At 42.7% G+C, this 20,240-nt stretch overlaps 1 protein-coding gene across 1 annotated transcript in view; it reads right to left on the bottom strand.

Annotated features, from left to right (window-relative positions):
• SLC18A2 (solute carrier family 18 member A2) overlaps positions 1-17,914 on the bottom strand; it is a 28,140-nt gene extending 10,226 nt beyond the window's left edge. The window contains exons 1-9 of the mRNA XM_084526460.1: positions 17,653-17,914; positions 15,645-15,996; positions 9,337-9,395; positions 8,151-8,234; positions 5,524-5,616; positions 4,939-5,028; positions 4,788-4,831; positions 4,648-4,708; positions 1,056-1,151 (exon numbers count right to left, since the gene is read on the bottom strand). Coding sequence (XP_084382586.1) covers positions 1,056-1,151; positions 4,648-4,708; positions 4,788-4,831; positions 4,939-5,028; positions 5,524-5,616; positions 8,151-8,234; positions 9,337-9,395; positions 15,645-15,996; positions 17,653-17,773 — 1,000 coding nt within the window. The 5' untranslated portion in view covers positions 17,774-17,914. The remainder of the gene's footprint in view (positions 1-1,055; positions 1,152-4,647; positions 4,709-4,787; positions 4,832-4,938; positions 5,029-5,523; positions 5,617-8,150; positions 8,235-9,336; positions 9,396-15,644; positions 15,997-17,652) is intronic.
• Positions 17,915-20,240: the final 2,326 nt, after the last annotated feature.

The raw sequence follows: 20,240 nt of genomic DNA, 5'->3' as shown, positions 1-20,240 counted from the left end.
CTGCAGTTCAGATATAATTTAAGAGGCTTAAAAACTTTAATTAATGCTGTCAAATCAGACAAAGTGTAATGGACTCAATTACTTATATCATTAAGGGGTAAAATTAGTCTTAATTTAAAATGGATATTTTCCTTCTAGGAACCTCTGTTCAGATAGGAGATTTGTAAATCTCATTTCTGTTACACCAGTATACTCTAGTGGGGGAGGCAGATAAGCCATCTTTGTTTTTCTTTGTGAGGCTTAAAATATCTAGGTCTGTGTGTTAATTTTGCTGTGTAATGGGCTAGCAATCATTACCACTTTCAACAGTACAGTAATACATTAAGGACTGCCACCTATGGCCACCCAAGATCTGAGTTTGCATTCATTAGAAACAGGGTTTGTATTTTCTCTGTGGTGTAGGGACACCTGTATTAGTATTCTCTAGGGATATTAGTCTGATGAATATTATTTTCAACAAGGATTTTTCTTTTGCTTTCAAATGCCATTCATTGATACTAGAAAATGTTCCTCGTGTCCTGTTTCTCTCTGGTGGCTACATTCTAAGAGAAGTCCATGCTTTTCCTACCATTGCCATCTGCAGCCCTGGAAGCAGTCCATGCTAATGTGTGCATGCTGGATGCAGCATACACTGCATCCAACACAGATTTCTTGCTCCCAGCAGTTCACACTAGGCACTGAGGAGGGATTCCCTCTGGGAAAAACCCTAAACCAAATGATTTTTGAAAATTTTTGTCAATTGATTCTTTGAGAGTCTAATCTTTGTGCTTTTCTAGAGTGCCACAAAGGCTTTACAACATATATTTACAAACAGAACCTGAAATGTGCTCATGTCTAGAGTGCTGGGCCAGGAATTGAGTCATGTTGTGCCCTGTTCAGTGATAAGTCTCCAATGCAGCAGCATTGCTGCAAGGGATGAAAAAAAAAAAAAAAAAAAAAAAAAAAAAAAAAAAAGACTACCTTTAAGTGTCTAAGGAGAGCATTATTAACAGGACCAGAACAGAGACATCCCTCAGACAAAATATAGCAGACCGAAGTAATGTGCTATACTTTACCAAGTTGCCATTTTTTGGAACACATGGTCTCCATCATCCAGATGGGTAAAGCTGGTTCAAGCATAGCGATAGCCATGTTTGCAAAGCAGATTGAGCCTTGGAGAAAGAAGGGGGAGGAAAAAAAAAAAAAAAAAAAAAAAAAAAAAAAAAAAAAAAAAAAAAAGTAAAAATTATTTATTTTGACTATGAACAAAAACCTGTGCAAAGAATCAATGCTTTTATTTAAAAAAAAAAGTGCTTTTTACAGACCTATTTGTCATGCATCAAATGCTGATTAATGTTAAATAGAACAGAGTGTAAAGTCACTGAAGACTAACTTTCTGTATGTTTCAATTCTCCCAGAAATTCTGCAATAAAGGTTAAGCTATTTTCATAATGTGAAGGGGGGCAGCAAAGTCTACAGCGAGCCTGATGACATTTAGAAAGTTCGTGATGTCTGACCGTGTACAAACGACAAGCTAAATCCACCCTCCTTTGGTCTTTATCTCCAATCTCCTGGGGCAAAACCTGAACCTGTTGTGTAAGAGGCATGGCTCCAACCCGTTGTGAATGAGGAAGATGAGCCGTGGAGGTCGGTATCCTAAAAATACCACCTGACAGCCAGAGGGATGCCTACCCCCTGCAAGAGGGAGCCGGCAGCCACTAAGCCATGCCACAAAGCATCAGCTTGGCTGAGCTTGCCCACCCATATGAATTTCAAATGCTTCCAAATCTCTTTTGAATCTCTGGACCTTTGGTCATTTACATGCAAAGAACAGAAGCGCTGACTCAATCCTGCCTGCCGGCTGCTCTCTGCCCGCGTAGGGTTTTGCTTCCTGCTCCACTGCCCGCAGATTGAGCTCTGGTGGTGGGGTCCAAGCCCTCTGCCCTCTCTCAGGAGTGGGCTGCAGCCTTAGTGTGGGGATTGCTAGACCCCACAGTGCTTTTTTTGAGTTGGGAGGCCTTCCCCACTTCATCCAAAGGGCCTGAAGCAGCCACAGGGTAACAGAACCTGTCCCTGCTGCCAGCCCCTCACAGAAGTGACAAAGGTACCTGGACCTTTAGGATGTACTGCAAGGGAAAGGTGAGAGCCTGAGTTGGTACTCTGCAAACTCAGGGCACAGTTTAATAAACACCGTGCTACCTCAGTAAAACTTCCCCAAAACAAGGTAATTTTTTCCTCTGCTTTATCTGGAGCTGAGCTCTCTTTAGGGGTGTGTATCTTGGGAGCAGAAATCCTACATTGTTTCTTGCTTAAAATAGATTAAATGTCCTGCATTGGCCAGAAGATGTGAAATTGCAACCTTCCAGCTGGATTCCACCTCCAGGGCTGGGAACCCCCTAGCTTTCTGGCAGAGCACCGTGGAGATCACTGGTATTTCTCTGTGAAAAACCCAGTACCCAGCAAAAAGCTGCCTTGAGTTTTCTCAAGAGCCCACGTGCTAGTGACAATAACCGTCTCAGATCTGCTTTTTGGGTCTGGTAACTCAAACTAGCCCATCTCGCAGCCCAACCTGGGTGACCACAGCACCTCACTGCAGCATCGCTGCAGGGCTCAGGACATCAGTGTGGCACTGAGTGAAGCCAAGTCCCCTCTGTCACCAGCCCAGGGGCAGCAGGGGCTGCCGAGGGAAGAGCTGAGCTAGGATGAGGGGCCTGTGTGCTTCAGTTTGGGACAGCTGGTGCTGAAGAGTGACGTGGTGCCACAGGTAGGGGAATCGGTCAGGAAGCTCTTGTGCTTTGGAAATGCAAACAATTTTGACTCAAGGGTATGACGCACACTTAGCAGATTGAATTTATGCCACAAAATTCGTGTACCTAAATTGAGAGTGCAAAAAGCACTTAAACTAGTAGTCCATTTGCAGCACCCCTTAAATTTCCCTGTTTTTTACTTGTGGTTAGCAATTAACCCACTAGAGAATTAACCCCATGCCTTGAATTTTGTCATTGTTTAACAATTTTTTTTTTAATTTAATTTTAAAATTAAAATTAATTTTAAAGAGTTTTTAAATGAATGCTTAGAAGGCATTCAGAACTTCTGTCCTCCCTGAGCAGTGCAAATCCATGAGACTTTCAACCTTCCCAAATCACTGTATCTGAACAAAACCCTCACTGGGGTGAGGAACAGCAAATGACACTTTCAAAACTCTTTTTGCTGCATAAAGCAACAGCTTCAGAACTGAAGCAATGAACATTTAAGGCTGAGGGGGCTGAGGTTAGAGAACATGGGCATCATCCATTCTGCCAAGCACTGGGCAGTCTCTCTCCTGGGATGCAGGGACAGTGGACACTGAACCAAACCCATGTGCAACCCACGGGAGGGACCCTCAGCAGGAACTTTCATCTTTCCTGGACACCAATGCCTGGTGGGAGGTGGACAAGTCACCATGTGCAGCTGGAGAGAGCAGGAGGGAAGGGAGCAGAGAGGGTCTCTGTGCTTCTGTCCCTCCGTACAGCCATACAGTCTTCCTTCCTGGGATAAAAGGTGAGATCCATGGGTCTTGCTACCTTTTCTCTTACGTGGTTAAGACTAAACTTGGCATGAGCAGCTCAGGCAAGCAAAGTATCCCTTGAAATAAACACCCCGACATATTTTGTGGTTTAAAACAAGCTCTATCAGATTATACCCTGACAGGGATTGCACTATTCCCAAGACATCTACTTGTAGGAGAGATGAACCTCACCTTGCAGCACCTGCTCTTAACCACTGTAAGAGGCCAGGTACTGGATCAGATGAAAAGTGGATTTGAGCTCTTAAGACAGTTCCCATCTGTGCAGCTTGTTTCCCTCACATATTCTTGTCCAATAGCAAAGTCTTTAAATGCTCCAAGAATGTTTTAAGCAAAAGTCTCTGTATAACTTCAGTCACAGCTTGACCAAGTGTCCTGTCACAGAGCTAAGGTAGTGATAATGCCCTGAGATCACCAAGACCCGAGCACCCCAAAAATGCTTGTAGGCATTGCTTTGTCAGACAAGCAGGTTAGGATTAAGGGACAAAGCAGTAAAAATCATGATCTGCTTCCAGGTATTTTACAGACATTTAAAAGGGTCAGGCTTAATTACAGCCCTCTTCAGAGCAAACCAACAAAACATGACGCAAAAGGCAAACTTCCCTCAAGGCACAAGACAAACAGTACATGTAATACCAAACGCCACTCACCATCTGACCCAGACCTTTTCTGAAACACAACCCATGCTCTAGAGACCCTCACTCCCTCCTCAGATGGAAGAAAACTTCTGAGTTATTTCTTCTGTCTGCCCAGGATGTGCTGGTGGTTCCTTCCTCCACATCTCTGCCCTATTCAGTTGTCTCATGGGCATTTTCATGGCCACATCTCAGCACAGTGCACAATTCCTTGTTTTAGCAAGGATCCGCAGCTCATTAGTGCCCTCTCAGCTAGGCAGACACCTACGTTTCCAGCTTCCAGCCTACCGTGTTTCTACTGGTACCTCCATCCAGAGTTACTGATGGATTACTTTGTTCTTTGTGCTTCATGTAAATGAAAACAGCAAATGACATTATTGCTAGGCCAGACTAGCTCGAGGCTTTCCAGGATGGCAGGAATAATGCCAAGAGTTGATTTAAATAAAAAAATAAAAAAGGATCTGGTACCTGCTGCAATGATGATATATGGGTCCTTCAAAAGTGTCAGTAACGGTGTCCCCTTCTGACTCTAGGAAACAAATGGAAAGTTGGGATTAGGAAAGGCAAAGCATCAGGTGTTGCCTAGAGTGCTTTACTGCAATACTCACTTCTGCCTGTGCTCTGGACGGCTGCAGAACAAATAATTGAACAGCTGTGGAAAGAAATCAATACTGTAAGGTTTCTTCAAGAAGGGGTCGGGACACAGGCACATGAAATGGGTGTGCTACAAGGCAATACTGATTCTCCATGTGCACTGACCTCCGTCTAGCAAAGCCAGCGCTGCCAGCACAAGGAACGGCGAGCTCTTCCCCACAAACTCATACATGACGCTTCCAAAAGGTGGGCCCACTGAGGGGGAGAAATGAAGGAAAAGCTGTGAAACCACGTTTCTGACCCCAAACAAATGTCCTCTGCAAGCATTTGGGCACCCTGTGTTGGCACAGGGACCACATAGTTTAATTTAAAACAAAACAAAACAAAACAAAAAACAAAAAACAAATGAACAACAGCAACAAAAACAACAACAAAACAACAACAAAAAAAGATGAATAAAACCAACAGAAAAGCTCATTGATCTCTGTGATTATGAAAACCATATTCTTCACACCCCAAAACACTCTTCCATTTAAACAAAACCCAAGCACCTCAGAGATTATCATCTGATGTATATCAGCATAAGAAATACGTTTCTGCGTAAGAAACGATTCTTAACATGCACTGTGTAACTAATCTGGAGATGGCACAGTAACATTGCACCCAAGGAGATCCTGCTGCTGTTTTCACAGACCACAAGGAGGTGCTTTAGGCGGTTTGTGATGGTGGCAGAGCCCCAGTCTCACTGACCTAATACTCCCATAGCAAGTCCTCCCAGTGCGATCCCCATCGCATTGCCTCTCTCTTCATCGTCTGTGTATACACTGGCAAGCATACCCATCCCTAAAATACAAACAGAATAGAACAAAGGAAAAAATTAGGCAGCTGTGTCCCACAATGTATTAGATAGAGGTGACAGCAGGTATCTGTATATAAGTATATACCTACACGCATATACATGTATATCTATATTTATACACATATATAGGTGCACATACATATATATGTGTGTGTTTAAGTCCCCTCCACGTGCAATTTGCCTTGAAGCAGAAGGGAGTTTGGCACACATAAATGGTCTCAATGCCATGTTCTATTACACCCTATTACTCAGGTAGTTTAATGATGCCCTGATTTGCTGGATTCTCTGTCCCTGCCTTTGTCACACAGTGTTTAGAAGCTGCTTTTCAGCCAGTTGAAACAAAGCTCTCGACGAGTATTTTCCATCTGCTATTTGTGCTCTGGATGCTCGACACAAAGGTTGGTGATGGCCAACAGCTACAACCCCGGTCGCTGCAGGCTGTGCTCTGAGCATAAAGTATCATGCCCAGCTGATTGCTTTCAAAATGAGTATTTCAAGTTCAGCACCCAAAATTAAAGGACGCTTTTGACCTTTATCTTCATGTTCCCCATTTCTGCATTCGATGATGAGCCATCATTTCACAAAATGAAACATGAAGCCTCTTTCATTTGCTTTTGTGGAGCACTCAGACACAGTAGTGGTAAATGCTACAGAAGAGTCCTCATAGAAATTATTAATTCTGTTTTCAAATCAAGGACTCAGTATATAAGGTCCCCAGCCAGACAGCGAGCCAGAAAGAGAACACACGGCCCTGCATGACTGATCACTATGTAAATACAGACCATCATGTGTACTGAAAGTTAAGGTAACAGAGGTCCTGTGTGGATGAACACGCTTACTGAAAGTCGTGGCAGACTTCAAACTGGTTGAAAAGCAACTTAGAGAACAATATCAGAATTCACAGCAAATTTACAGAGATCACTTGCACAGCCGCAGGGGGGATACTACACCCACTACTACAGTACTGCAGCTCTGAGGGCAAGTCATGGCTGAGCATGAGCAAGCAGGTATTGGAAATGAGGTGGACTGTTGGACTCATTAAGTGACTGTTTCCCTCCCATTGGCACTTGTCTGGGGTCTGAGCTTCTTCTGAGGGCTGGGTCTGGCCTTGGTGCAGTGCAAGAAGAGCTGGGGGAGTCCAGACTACTCGAAAAAGAGCAATGGGCATGAGCAAAGGTCAAGTGACCGTCACCAAGGGACAGCTGCAGGTCTTTGGATTTAAAGCTAGAGAGGGGAAACTGATGTGCGATGTGATGTGGTCTTGATATTAAAAAAAAAAAAAAAAGCCACAAAGATAAAGAAAAGAAACTGTAGAAACTGTTCTTCATGTTCTCTCAACTATGAGAACCAGAAATGGATATGAATGACAGGAAGGAGGCTTTAGATGAGAGATCAGAAAAGGACTTCCTAACAGTAAATGTAGTTAAGCACAAAGCTCAATGCTGAGGGCATTTCTGGAGGCTTTTGAGAGCACATCTGTCAAGTATGCATGAGGAATTACAGATCCTGCCTTCAGGAAAGGGGTGGACAAGGGAGACTCCTGGCCTTTTCTGCTCTGTTTTGTAGGCTGTCTGGGGAAAAATACGTGCTCATCAAAGAACCCTATCTCAAGGTACACCCCTGAACTGGGACTGAGATAAAGCTGAACAAAAATTTTGATCCTGGCATGTCTTATCTTTGGAAAGCTTGACTTGTAAGCTTAATTAGTTTGGGGGCTGAGGATCTCCATTGGATATCTCCACCTGCCCCAAGGCTGCAGCACAATCCCTGCAGTGGGGATCTGGGTGGAATCCAACTCTCAAATGTTTGTTATGTTCCTATGAGAAGTACGTGAGCCCTGTTTATTGACCAGTCCCATTTGGGAGGGGGGATTTTTCCTGAGGAAGCCAAGAGACATGCTCTGGACACAAAGCTCTATTCACCTCCCCTTTCAAGGCAAATTTATATTCCTGCTGTCATCATGAACAAAATATAATTTCTCTAGACTCAGTCTCAGAGATCATTGAATAATTTGGAGTGAAAATCCATACTCCATTTTACTTGTTCATTTAAAAATAAAAATAAAAATCTTATATTGGATATCTAGCACAGGCAATCTGAGTCCAAACTGGCAGGCAGAATAACAAGCCACAGGAAACAGCATTTTATAACAGAAATTTCAGAAACAGGCAGCGGTACTATCCCTATGATAATAAGTACCAACATAAGTTCATGGTGACCTTTAAAAGGGCTAAAAATGAATTTAAAATCTTGAAGGCACACATGCAGAAACCCCAGGGAGAGAGCACATCATCTAGTGCTCTACCTTCCTGCAGCCCACATATCAAGTTATTCTGAAAAGATACTTGCTTGTGAGCTACTGCATAGGAAAGAGGCAGAAAAAAATAATGAAATGGATTTAATTGAATAATTTTGTGTTAATTATTGAAACCACAGACAAAATACAATTAAGAAATGACTGTTACTGAAAAAGACAGAATTGGTGATCTGTATTTTACTCTATCATATGCTCTCTTACCTGCCACTGAAGAACAAGAGGAGCCCACTCCTTGGAGGGACCTTGCAATAAACAGTAATGTGTAGCTTCCTGAGAAGGCAAACACTATGGAAAAGACAGAGGTAAATTTTTAAAATTAGGTTAACTCTAACTAGGTTAAAAAGTTAGATTTCTTTAAATGATCACAAAAAGAAAAAAAAAAAAAAAAAAAAAAAACACCTTTCTGCAATTCAGTCAGGTGTTTACAGTGACTTGTGCCACTTTCAATGCTAACAGCATTATTCTCTCTTATTGCATTTGGATGTGTCAGTGTTGAATTGTTCTTAGGTGTCAGAGCCTTCTGGTAACACAGAATGCAAGCGCCCAAGCAGTTTTAACTAATTACTTGGGATTTGATTACATCCTGCTCTGATTCAGCTGCACACGGAGGCGTATTAAGACCTTTCTTTCCAGCCTTGTTCCCCCCATGGCTGCACTTTGGGCTGCCCAGGCTGAAGCTCCAGGCATTCACAAAGATAGGATTTAACACATGCACAGGCTCACACCAGCGTTTCTTCCAGTAAGTGAATGGGTGGAGAGGTTTTACAGAGGTGTTCCCAGCTCTGCACTGGATGCTGTGTGGCACAGCTGACCATGAATTAGACTTACTACTGTTATAACCACACTAAGTAACATTTGTTCCAAAAATCTGGAGTTGTCAGAGACTCTACCAACAGATAATCTTATCCATCATTTCAGTCCCCTTGCTGTCAGAAATATTTTCCTAATATTTAATTTAATTTTTCTTTAATACTTTCTTAAGGTTGCTATTCCATTTCTTACATGCAGTGGACATGGAAAACTCTTAATTTCCTTCCATTTTTTGTCATAAACTCTGATAAATCTTACACCTGCCTTCTGAAGCAACCCCAGTTTTTTAATCATTCCCCACAGGCTTCTAACAATGCTTGATGTTCTCCTTTGTCCTCTTTCCATCTGGGCCACATCTTTAAGTGCCATGCAAAACTGAACATAGACCAGAAGCTAAGGCCTTATTAACACCATTTTGGGTGGGCAAATTATCTCAGCTGACTTGCAGGCTATGCTCCTGTTTGCACTCCTCTGCATCAATTCCTCTACATCAACAAGAATTCCTAAGGATCATTATTATAGATCATTTATTTAAAAGTTGCATCTGAACAATACTAAGTAAGAAGTGGCCACTTACTGATCGTTGACACAAACATGATGCAGAAGCCAGCAAACAATGGAATCTGGTAGCCTATTCTGGAAAAAAAAAAATAAAATAAAATCACATTTGCAGGATTGTTTCACTGATATTTTGAGTTACATTTAATTGCATGAGGTTTTGGGTTTTTGTTGTTGTTGTTGTTTTGTTTGTTTGGTTGGTTGGTTGGTTGGTTGTTTTTTTATGCACATGCACAAAAGATGCAAAAACCCAACCTGTGGTTTCTTTGCAGGTTTTGAAGTATTTATAGTGGACAACATGATCAAATTGTTCCATGTTACAAATGCCTTCTCATTTGGTGCAGCACACTTTTCATCTGAAATCCCTGGAAGAAGTCCTTCCTTCATTAGAATTTGATTGTCCTGTTCTCGTTCCACCATAATTGTTCTCAGTAAAACCCCTCTGGTTCTCTATGGGGCTGCCAAGAATATGAGAATGGAAGATTCATCTAAGCATGCTGAGCTTTGAAATATTCCAGTAATGTTTCAAGAATCGTCTGTTTCCACCCTCATGAGACAATGACTGAAATGAGACATGGTCAAACCAATGGATTTTTTTCTGGGAAAATTTGTCATCAGCTTCACTGGGAGTTCTGCTTCAACTACAAGTACTGAAAGTGTCCCAAAGTGTCTGAGAGTAATATTTTTTGCTTTTCCACAGTGTTAGGATTAAGTATGGAGCTGATCAAAGCTTTCTTCATCAAAACTCAAAAGTACAAAAACATCAGAAATAGCCTGGAGATATGCCCGGCTGCTATGAGCATTTTCAAATTTCCAGGAAATAAATTATTTTCTGTCTGGAAAGCAAATGCATTTTTAGGCAGCTAAATTTGAAATTTCAACAAAGACCTCACAATATGCTGCTTTTCATGTCATTAAAACACTGCCTTGGAATCAAAAGTACTACCCAGGTAGCTCTGCAGACAGTCTGTGTGGTCACCATACTTTATTCACAGCTTCCTTTTCCCTAAAATTCTGTATCTCAAATGTATTTGCAAAGACATTTTTTAATGGCCAAATTCTTCAACAGTGAAGATATTCAAAGGAATAGTAATTGACTTTAATTCCCAGTGACTTGACAGTACTGGGCTTTTATATTGGGGGTACTAGTTTAAGTAGGTCAATCAAATAATGGAAGACTCTACAATGGCCCTTCTCATTTTTGATAATGGTAGTCTTAAGACAGGTAAAACAACATAATTTTTCTGAGCTTTGTTTATTTGTCAATGTAATTTTTATACAAGTAAGGACCACAGATAATAGTAAAGTCTTTGAAGCATAAGGCTGTTCATTATTGGTGTCTAACATTTGTTGGAGTTTTGAGAACGGAAGAAATATAGCATGCACTTTTTCACAAGCCTTAGAAATTTCTAATGAAGAACACGTGGAAGAATTTTGCCATTAAAAATATGACAAAAACATAGTGCACTGAGTTTTCTACTTGAAATCTGCAAGTAGGTGCTACAAAAATGCAGCAGAGGAAACGTTACTCTTGTGGTTACTTAACTGGACTGGTTAACAGCAAACAGCAACCTCAATTCCTCTTCTTCTGTGGGCTTACGATAATCACTTTAATCTCTCAAAACCTTGATACCTGATCATTAAAAGAATACAACTATACCTTTTTTTTTTTTTTTTTTTTTTTTTGTCTGTTTAATTTAAAGAGGATGATTTTTCTAGGCTTGTCTTTTCTATCATTGTGTGTACATGGTAAGTATTATACAGAGGGACACTAATCTCCACTGATGTCTCTGTGTATGCAAGGACATAAAAAAGAATCACCTCCTATTGCCATCCCCTTGACTGCTCTTCCCAGTGGGCTCATGTAGAAAAGGCCACAGTGAGTTTGATCACAATTGCTTTGAATTTGAATTTTTGAATTACAGAAAGCACTGATACAAATACAGATAAATAACCCCTGCATGCACGGCTACTGCTGTTGGTGAGTGATATTATCTGGCTCTGTGGTACTGTGAATGCAGAAGTTGAGTGTGCATTCCTTCTCCCATTGGAATTGGGGGTTTTGTCTGTGAAAGCCATCCCAGAGGTGTCTAGGATGGACACTGTGGGAGGAGAAGTCTGATTGCAGTAAAGAAATTAAGTAATTCTTTGATTTGCCACAGGGACCATGAGACAGCAATTCACAGCTCCTACAAGTACACTGCGTTAAGACTCAATTTGCTTTGGTCTTAGCTTTTGCAGTCATGCATATTATTCCTCCTTTATCTTGGACAAACAGAGTCACACCAAGGTGTGAAGCACCACATAGCAGAGAGTCATGGAGGCAGAACTCATTCTTGCTCTCACCCTGCAGCAGACCATGACGTCTTATTGCACATGCTGAGGTCTAACACATGCCTTTCCCACCCAGAGAATCATCTCAGAACCAGGCTCTGTGTGAGCAGAGCTAGTCCTTTCACCCAAAATCTATATTGCTTGTGGTCCACCATATAAAGCGATGTGAAGGTAGAGTCAGGAGAGGACGTGCATTTGTGCTGAGCTAAGCAAGTATTTATAGTCCTCTGAAATGGTCGAAGTTGCCTGGAACTCCCCCCACAGTTTAGAGATGATGTGCTACCGTGCACAGGGTTGCTGAGCCCTTGGATGTTGTGGTTGTTCTTGCTCTGGGGCCATTCTTACCCACATCCAGCTGACAGCTAGAAGTGTAGATTGTCTTTTCCTGCACAATCTTAGCAAACCCTGCCTCCTCCTAAAATAGCAGTGCTAATTACTTGGCAGTTGTGCCACCACAAATGTCTAATCTGCAGCTGCAGTTCTGGGCTGTCCAACAGACATGAGAAAGCACAGACTGGGAGTTTTTACTGATCGGAAAAATTACAATATATAACAAATGATCACAAAAAGGGGAGGCACTACGTGTAACAGCCAGCTGTTCAGAGACTCTGTCCCCAGTCCTGGGCTGTTCCTGTTCTTGCCATGTGAAACCTGTGCATATGCAGTTTCTAATTTGAATGGAGCACAACATGCTGTGCTCCATCACAGTTATCTCTACGTTTTTCCTGTCTTGTCTCTTCCTTTTTCTTGCTATCACACCTTAACAAGTCATTTTCTTGGGCACTCCTCACAAAACACTACAAGAGAAGCAGAAGCAACCAGAGGGTCCAGCATGTTTCAGGGAGGCTACATATAGCTGAAAGTGCTTCCTACAAGTGTTTCCGACTCCCAAAAAAAGCCAGTCATCAGTTGAAGAAGGGATAGGAAAGGCTGTCAGTGACAGAGAAAGCCTGAATTACCCCATTTCAGGGTCATGCTGACCCCAGACTGCAGAACTGTTTGGAAGTGGATTACACTCACTAATAATGTTACACTGCAATGAGACGACCAATTGATGGGTCCTGTGCAGCAGTAAAATAAAGGTTACACTGACCAGGTTAGCAGCTGTGGATGATTAGAGCCTAATTGCCTATCCATTACAGGATTGCAATCTACTGACTTTAACCCTGTTACAGTATAGCTACAGCAATACCAACATGAGCACCGCTCGCTCAGCCTTCCCTGGCTGGCATTTTGGCCATCTTCAGCCCCAGTGGAGATGTATGACAAGAGGAATATTTTCCTCCAGGTCATGACCCAGCGAACCTCTGAACATGTAGGAAGGAAGAGAAGAAGGCTCAGGGGCAGTGATGGCAGTTTGTTTTCTGGGATTTTCACTAGAACTTAGCACAAAGGGAAATGGTGGTGTTCCATCAGCTGACAGCTCACAATGATGGGTTTGGGTCTTCTTTGGTGTTCTTTGAAAGGAGATGGGCTTTAAATAAGACACCTTTTAGCATAGCTTGCTTCTTGAAACTAATTTTGAAATTTATTTTTAAAATTTTTCAGCTCCAGAAGTTATAGAAAAAGTGGGAAAAAAAAAAAAAAAAAAAGCCTACAAGGTTTTCAGAAGACCTAAACTCAGTAATTACTGGCACAGCCTTGTGGCACAGACTTGCCACTTATTGGCAATATGAGTGGAACAGTCTGTTGCATCCTATACAATCTCAAGCACTTAAAGACATTGCGTCTTTAAGACAAGTAACTCCATGCTTGTTTAACAATCTGAGCTGTGATAGTTTGCTGAAATTTTGCAGAAGCAGTAACAGCAATAATAATTATCATTAAACAGCTTATCAGTGGTAGAGTCATTATAATGATGACTCAAACGTCTTCTGTTTCATTTATAATAATCATTTTTCACACTTCCTTTTAACTGCACATATACATTGTTCTTAGGAAATATCAATTTTAGTTGCGTTTGTTCTTTTTTTGTTTTGTTTTGTTTTGTTTTGTTTTGTTTTGCCAGTGGCTTCTACAGTTAATTGATAAATATGTGAACTGATATTTCCCACTAAACATTTCTCAGAAGAAAGGCAGACACTGCTCCGAGACACAAACAGTGCATGAAAGAAAACCAGCAATCCTTAAATCTAATTTAGGGCCACTTGGCCATGAAGACACTCGTTTCTGCCTGGATGGGAGGACGGCGTGCCACACGGGGCCATGTGTTCTCCTTGATTCTCCTTTTCCCACTCGTTGGGAAACCACTGGTAACATGTGGTGCCTTACTTCTTTTTCCCTGGTTTGACAGTTTGTGGAAATGATGATAAGAACAGCAGAATAAGGAGAAAAGTAAGATAGGAGATAAGGCAATGATACAGACAATTATTGGTAAAACCTAAAATAGCTAAAGAACTGTTATGGAAATATGATTTGACTTCATGCTGCTTTGCCTGTGGATGTGCCTAACAAAGCAATATAGGAAATCTGGGTAACAAAAATCTGTTTTCCTCCTTAAATTGCAACAATATTTGTGTAAAAGTGATTTTGTAAGGGCAAACTTTCAGAGCAGTGATACACGGGAGGAGATAAGGTGAAATAAAACAGAAATGAAGCTGTCTATCTAATGTAAAACTTTTGTGTCTATATCAGTTCCACAGATTTAATACAGGTTTTGAATTCATAACATTGTGGGTCCAACCACTGCTCATCTCTCCACTGGAAACTGCTCTGTCAGACTGAAATTAAGCAGTGTGCATATAACCTGTAAAATCCAAGAAAGGTGCTTTTAGTTCAAAACCTGAAATATCCAGCCTTAAAGAGTATCAGTTAGTTTGGTTATTGACACCTGTGGTAAGCACTGACTGCCTAAACAGAAGTGTTTTACAAGACAGGAAACAGAAAAATTTCCTCTGCTTATAATTTTCTGAAAGGAAAATGTTTTCTTTGTAAAAATAGATTCATAAGAAATATGAGAGTTGGTGACCTAAGTACAATTTGGAGCTTATTTCCTACAGAGATTGATCTCACACTCCGTTTAGAAGGGCTGCAGCTTGTTCTGTGGGGAACAATTACACAGAACACTAACAATAAAATCAAATTAATTATTAACACCAAAAATTTAAATGATATTATAAATACTTTTTAATTTCTGCGTAAACGTAATTAGTGCTTGGATTTGGTTTTGTTTGTTTGTTTATTTGTTTGCTGTTGTTGTAAGCGATTTATTTTGGTGCATGCATCTCCTATGCTGCTCAGGAGGATTTTGTGTAATGTCCTACCCAAACACATTCTGCTCAATACATCAAACGTACACATGGACTCAGAGAGGACAATTTGACAGTCAGAGCAGATCATGCACAGATGTAAATCTGAGCTGTTGAACTCAGAGATGAACGTGGCACCAGCAGGGTTTGTCAGACCTGCTCCCCTTCTGTGGAAGCCCATGAGAACCTCCCGCTTGGCCTTACCTCGGGACATTCAGAATTGCTGTGCACTAAAGCACACCAAGAGCTGCAGGTCTGCAAGAGCTGGGGAGAGATCTGAGCACTGCCTACACCTTCAACATCATTTTTGCCTAATACAGGTGTAATAGATGTGTCACCAAGTCACAGAGCTTGATCCTTGTAACTACTGAGCCGTAGCATCTTTTAGCCCTGTAGCCGTAGCCCTGTAGCTGTAGCATCTTTTAGCCATAGCATCTTAGCCCTGTGTAACTGTATTGAAGAAATTTCAACACCGCTTCAGTAAAAGTTTCTATAAAAGCCTGAGGACTCAGGAGCTGGAGAAAAAGAGAAGTGTACAACACTGTCAAGTGGCTTGTGTGCTTACTGATTTATTTCGGAAAGGATGCGGTCATTCAGAAGATGTGTTCATCAAATGTGTTTCGCTAAGATACTCTTCCAGATAAAGTGAGAAGGCCAGGAAAACAGGGCCACAACAGAGACAGAAGTACTTTGAAATCCCTACCCAGACTAAACCATGAACACAAATCCTAACTGCATAACATACCTGTTTGTCAGTGGCCCTATGAAGGGGTTAGTGATCAGCTGCACGGTTGCCTTTGAAGCAAACAACAGCCCAACTTGAACGTTTTCGTTCAGCAGGTCCTTGTCCTCCTTAGGGCAATCAGATGGAGGAGCAGTCACGTTCACTGTCATTTGTTCTGTCGGGGTGTGGGGCAGCTCTCTGGGGCCTGGCTGAGCAGACGCATTCCCAGTAACCATCGTCAAGTTGTCATAGTAGGAGAAGATACTCTGAAAATTGTCCATCGTTGCTGAAACTACGTTAGGCTTAGCAGTCTGGACTTCTGATGCATTTTTCTCATGTTTGATGCTGTAAAGGTAACTGGGAATTATTGGCACTGGAAAAACAAATAGAAAATATTAGCATCTTACCGTAAGGTTACGTACAAATGGAATCACCAAATTTTCTTGTTTGCTTTGTCATTGATTGGGAAGTACAAGGCTTCCTTACTGATAACATCAGTAAGGATTTTAAAAGACTGAAACACAGAACTTAAATAGTACAATTTAAAACATGGTTCTTTTACATTAGTCTTTATTTTTTTTGCCAGTTTTTGTAATTATATTTTTTTCTATACAGAGATAACTCAGAAAGAAAAATATGAGAAGTAGCAAAACCCATGTCTGAACAGACTGTTGCACATGACTGCATAAATCCCTTTATTAGATTGTGAAAACGTGAATAATGAGAAAAGCACTGAAACTAGCATTAAGCCAAAGTAGTAAAAAGTAATAAAACATGTTAACAAAACAAGCCACAAAAAATGAGTAATCAGAATTGATGTATTGCTGTTTACATATTTCACTATTTCTTTAAAATTTACATTGAAAACAGCACCTAGAAGGGACGCGCTTTATAAGCTTTAGTTCATAGCTGCAATTTAATTGTATTAACGTGTATCTCAGAAACTAGCATATCCACGCTGATTGGAACAGATGTAAGATTCATTCTACTGGGAAGCATCAGTGACAGAACCAGCAGAGTCACCTGGCCTCCCTTCTGACACAGCCCCATCTTTCAGTGAGTCTACAGACCAAAATACTTTTAAGGGCTTCTAGCACACATCTTATAGAAAAAATAGGGAAACATTAACAACTTTATAAGAAAGGATGTTCATTTAAAAAATACAAAACTGACTTGGTAAAAGTATTCATGGAGTTTTTGTTAAAGGCATCAGCTTTAAGCTGAACCCCCCCCAGGAGCTGAGGCTGGCAGGGCAGCACTGCACAGGGTGGGCTCCACGCTCCATGAGCAGTGTGTGGGCACAAGCCAGGAGTTTCTCTGATCCCTTGGACAAAATAGATATGAAAAGGAGCCTTTTGACATGGGGACTTAAAGAACTACCAGCAAAAAATGTTCCAGGACTTGATTTGAGTTAATTCCTAACTCATGACACCATGCCACTTGAAGCTAGTAAAAGTCGCACCTTCAACTTTGATCAAAACTCTGATTATTTTATTAAACCATCTCCTAGAAGCACTTTTCTTAAAACCCATGTAGATAGTTTTCTTATTAATCTACCATTTGACGAGCAGCGTGGGGGAGAGGAGAACTATCGCAAGGAAACAGGCATCTCCAGTGTTATCTAGCCTGGTGTTTCAGTTGCATGACCGCAGGAGGAAAAAAGATGATGAGCTAAAAATATCAATGTTGTCATTCTGAGGAGTTTTAGTGGCTTTCAGTGGGAAAATAAATAAATTATGAAGGTGGTTTTATACAATTCCTTATCCTGCAAGTGACAGAGAAACAAAGTGAGACTTTGCTGCTTGTGCCGGTGCCCGCAGTACCTGGGGCACCCAAAGTGTTTGAAAACCTTTGGTTTGCGAGCATCACTCGCGCACCCAAGCAGCACATCTGTCACCGGCGATTACTGCTGGCATAAATCGGGGGGGAGAGAAACCAACGAAAAACACTGTCACGAACCAAAAACCGACCCACCCCCGAGCCACCGACGGCGAAGCGCGCAGCCCCACCGCCAGACCCGGTCGCCTACCGACCACGGTGAGCAGCATGTTGTCCAGGAGCAGGGCGATGAAGACGATGAGGAGGATGAGCCTCCGGGAGCTCCGGCCCTCCCGCAGCCAGCGGATGATGCTGGCCTCGCCCCGGGCCATGCCGCCCGGCCCCGCCGCCGCCGCCGCCGCCGCCGCCGCTGCCTCTGCCGCTGGCCGCGGCCTCGCGGAGGCCCCCGGGGGCCGCCCCGGGCCAGGGGCTGAGGCCGGAGCCCCCTCCTCGCCCTGCCCCGGCCCGCCCCGGCTCGCAGGACCCCGGCCAGCAGCCCGCTGCCAGCCGGCTGGGCAGGAGGAGGAGGAGGGGTTGGAGGAAGGAGGAGAAGGAGGGAGGAGGGCGACGACGACGAAGAGGAGGAGGAGGAGGAGGAGGCGGGGCACAGAGACCCCTCTGGGTGTCCCTTCCCAACCTGAGCGATCCGCAGCGCTCAGCCGCCCTGCCCGGAGCGCCGGGCTCCGTGCCCAGCCCGCTCCCCTTGAGCCTTTCCCCAGCACCACGGGCTGGCAGGGGAGGCTGCTGGGCAAAGATTCAGAGCGGCTTAGCAGTCAGCTTTCAGCCGCTGCCCAGCCTGGGGGCTGCTCTCTGCTTCACCCTCTTCCCGGTGCTTCGCCCCCGGTAAAGAGCACCGAAGTCGGGATGAGCCTTGCGATGAGTTGAACAGCTCCAGAAGCAAACGGCAGGCTGAAGGCGGTGACAACACCGCTGTGCAAACAGTTCTTCTTCAGCGGTGTTCCCTGTATTCGTGTAGTTTCACCCCGAGCCCCTGCAGCACGATGCCATTAGGACGCGGGTTGCCTGTGGCGTGGTGCTCAGACTCAGCCTGGTGCTCCTGCAGCAGCACTCGCTTCGTGCCATAAACAAGCTGCCTGTGCTGGTTTGTTCATTTGAGAATTAATTTATTAGTTAATGAAAGCCATTTACTCTGTGAAGTCTTGGCAAAGTAGCAGCTGAAGAAAAACCAATGTGGTCTAAACTGATCTCAGGTCCCAATCCATCGCTGGCAGGGGTCTAGCAGGCTTTAGGAATGGGATGAATTCAGTGCAGTGTGCTCTTTACTACACACATTTTTTCCTAAAAACAGTGAAAACAGGCAGAGGATGTGCTAATAGCACCTGTTTTGTTTGCATGCAGGTAGTTCTGTTTTCATTTGACATATCCACTAAGCATTATGTTCGTATGGGAACAATTTTACCAGTGCACAACAAATGCCCCCAGTGGGTATTGCTAAACTCTTGATTCACAAACGAGGGTTCATATCCTGAAGGCACTTGCACCATAAATCACATCACTGAGCTGAGGACTGCGGAGGAATGCAGGAGGAGGCAGGGAACACTGCCTGGGTCAGCAACAGGAGCCAGGTCAGCATGGGAAAATAAATCTCACCTTTTGATGAAATGTTCATAGCAATTTCCTATGAGGAAAACATAGGTTTGGGCATTTTGTAAGCACAGCAGTTTGGAGGAGAGTTATCTGATAGCAGTGCTGCTGTTACTGTCACCTGTCAGAAAGCAGATGTGGACAAAGATGCTTTTCCAGCCGTCTGTGATGAGGGATGCAGTTGCAGAAGCCTCTTGCTTCTTTCTCTGTATCACCCACATGTCAGGGGGAGAACACCCCCTTCCTCCCCCCAAGTCTGTCTTCCAGAATTTCTCTCCTTCCTCTGCCTGTCCCTGCCATGCTGACATTCATGCTGGCAGCATCTGGCCACTTTGCTTGAAGTCACTCCTCTCTCCTACTCTCCTAGCTTCTCTTACCCTCAGCCAATTGACTTTTAGACAACTAATGCCAAAATATGTGTGCATGAGCATGCCTGAGCTATTAGCATGGACAAGCATAGAGCATTTGAGTGTACTTATTTGCATGTGGAGATGCCCACTGGTGCACAGACACTATTGCTTTATTAATCTAGCTGATTAAATCATGTTTACCTCTAGGAAGCAAGCAGGTCAGGAAGACACAAGGTTTGCTGCTGTGCAGGTATAGAGTGTATTCCATTCCTTCACCACTATTTATTTATCCCTAGTCAGGGATCTTTGTGTCTACCAAAGAACACGTAAAAGAGGAGTAGGAGCATAGTGAAATTGAACATTATGTTTGAAAAGCTGCTTATGACTTGGTTTCCCTATTGAACTGCCAGTATACAAAATATAAAATGAAATACAAATTTCATGCTTTGAAAAAAGATGTTCAAATTTATTTTTTTTAAAGTATCTGCCTTTTTTTTTTTTCCTTAGTTGTCCTTTGAATTATACATGTGCCTGTTATACCCAGATTATAATATTATAACTTTATTAGTTTTTGATAAATAACATCTATAAGCTTAAAACTAACTTCCAAAATCACATAGTTATATGGGAATCCAAATTTTGAGAACGTAGCATTTGTTCATATAGATGCTCCCCTCTGATGGAGGTACCCCTAGGACTTTAGGGCATAGGCTAAAGGCACTGAGCATCATACAGTTGGTGACCCAAATATCGTTTAACATGGACTTGATGCTTAGGCTTTGGCCAGCTGACTGGTAGGCTCTCCTCAATCACCTCTATGGTGCATAACCAAATGAGCTATTCA

This window comes from Aythya ferina (genome assembly GCF_964211825.1).
Source record: "Aythya ferina genome assembly, chromosome: 7".
Lineage (NCBI taxonomy): Eukaryota > Metazoa > Chordata > Aves > Anseriformes > Anatidae > Aythya > Aythya ferina.
This window is presented reverse-complemented; position numbering and strand designations above follow the sequence as displayed.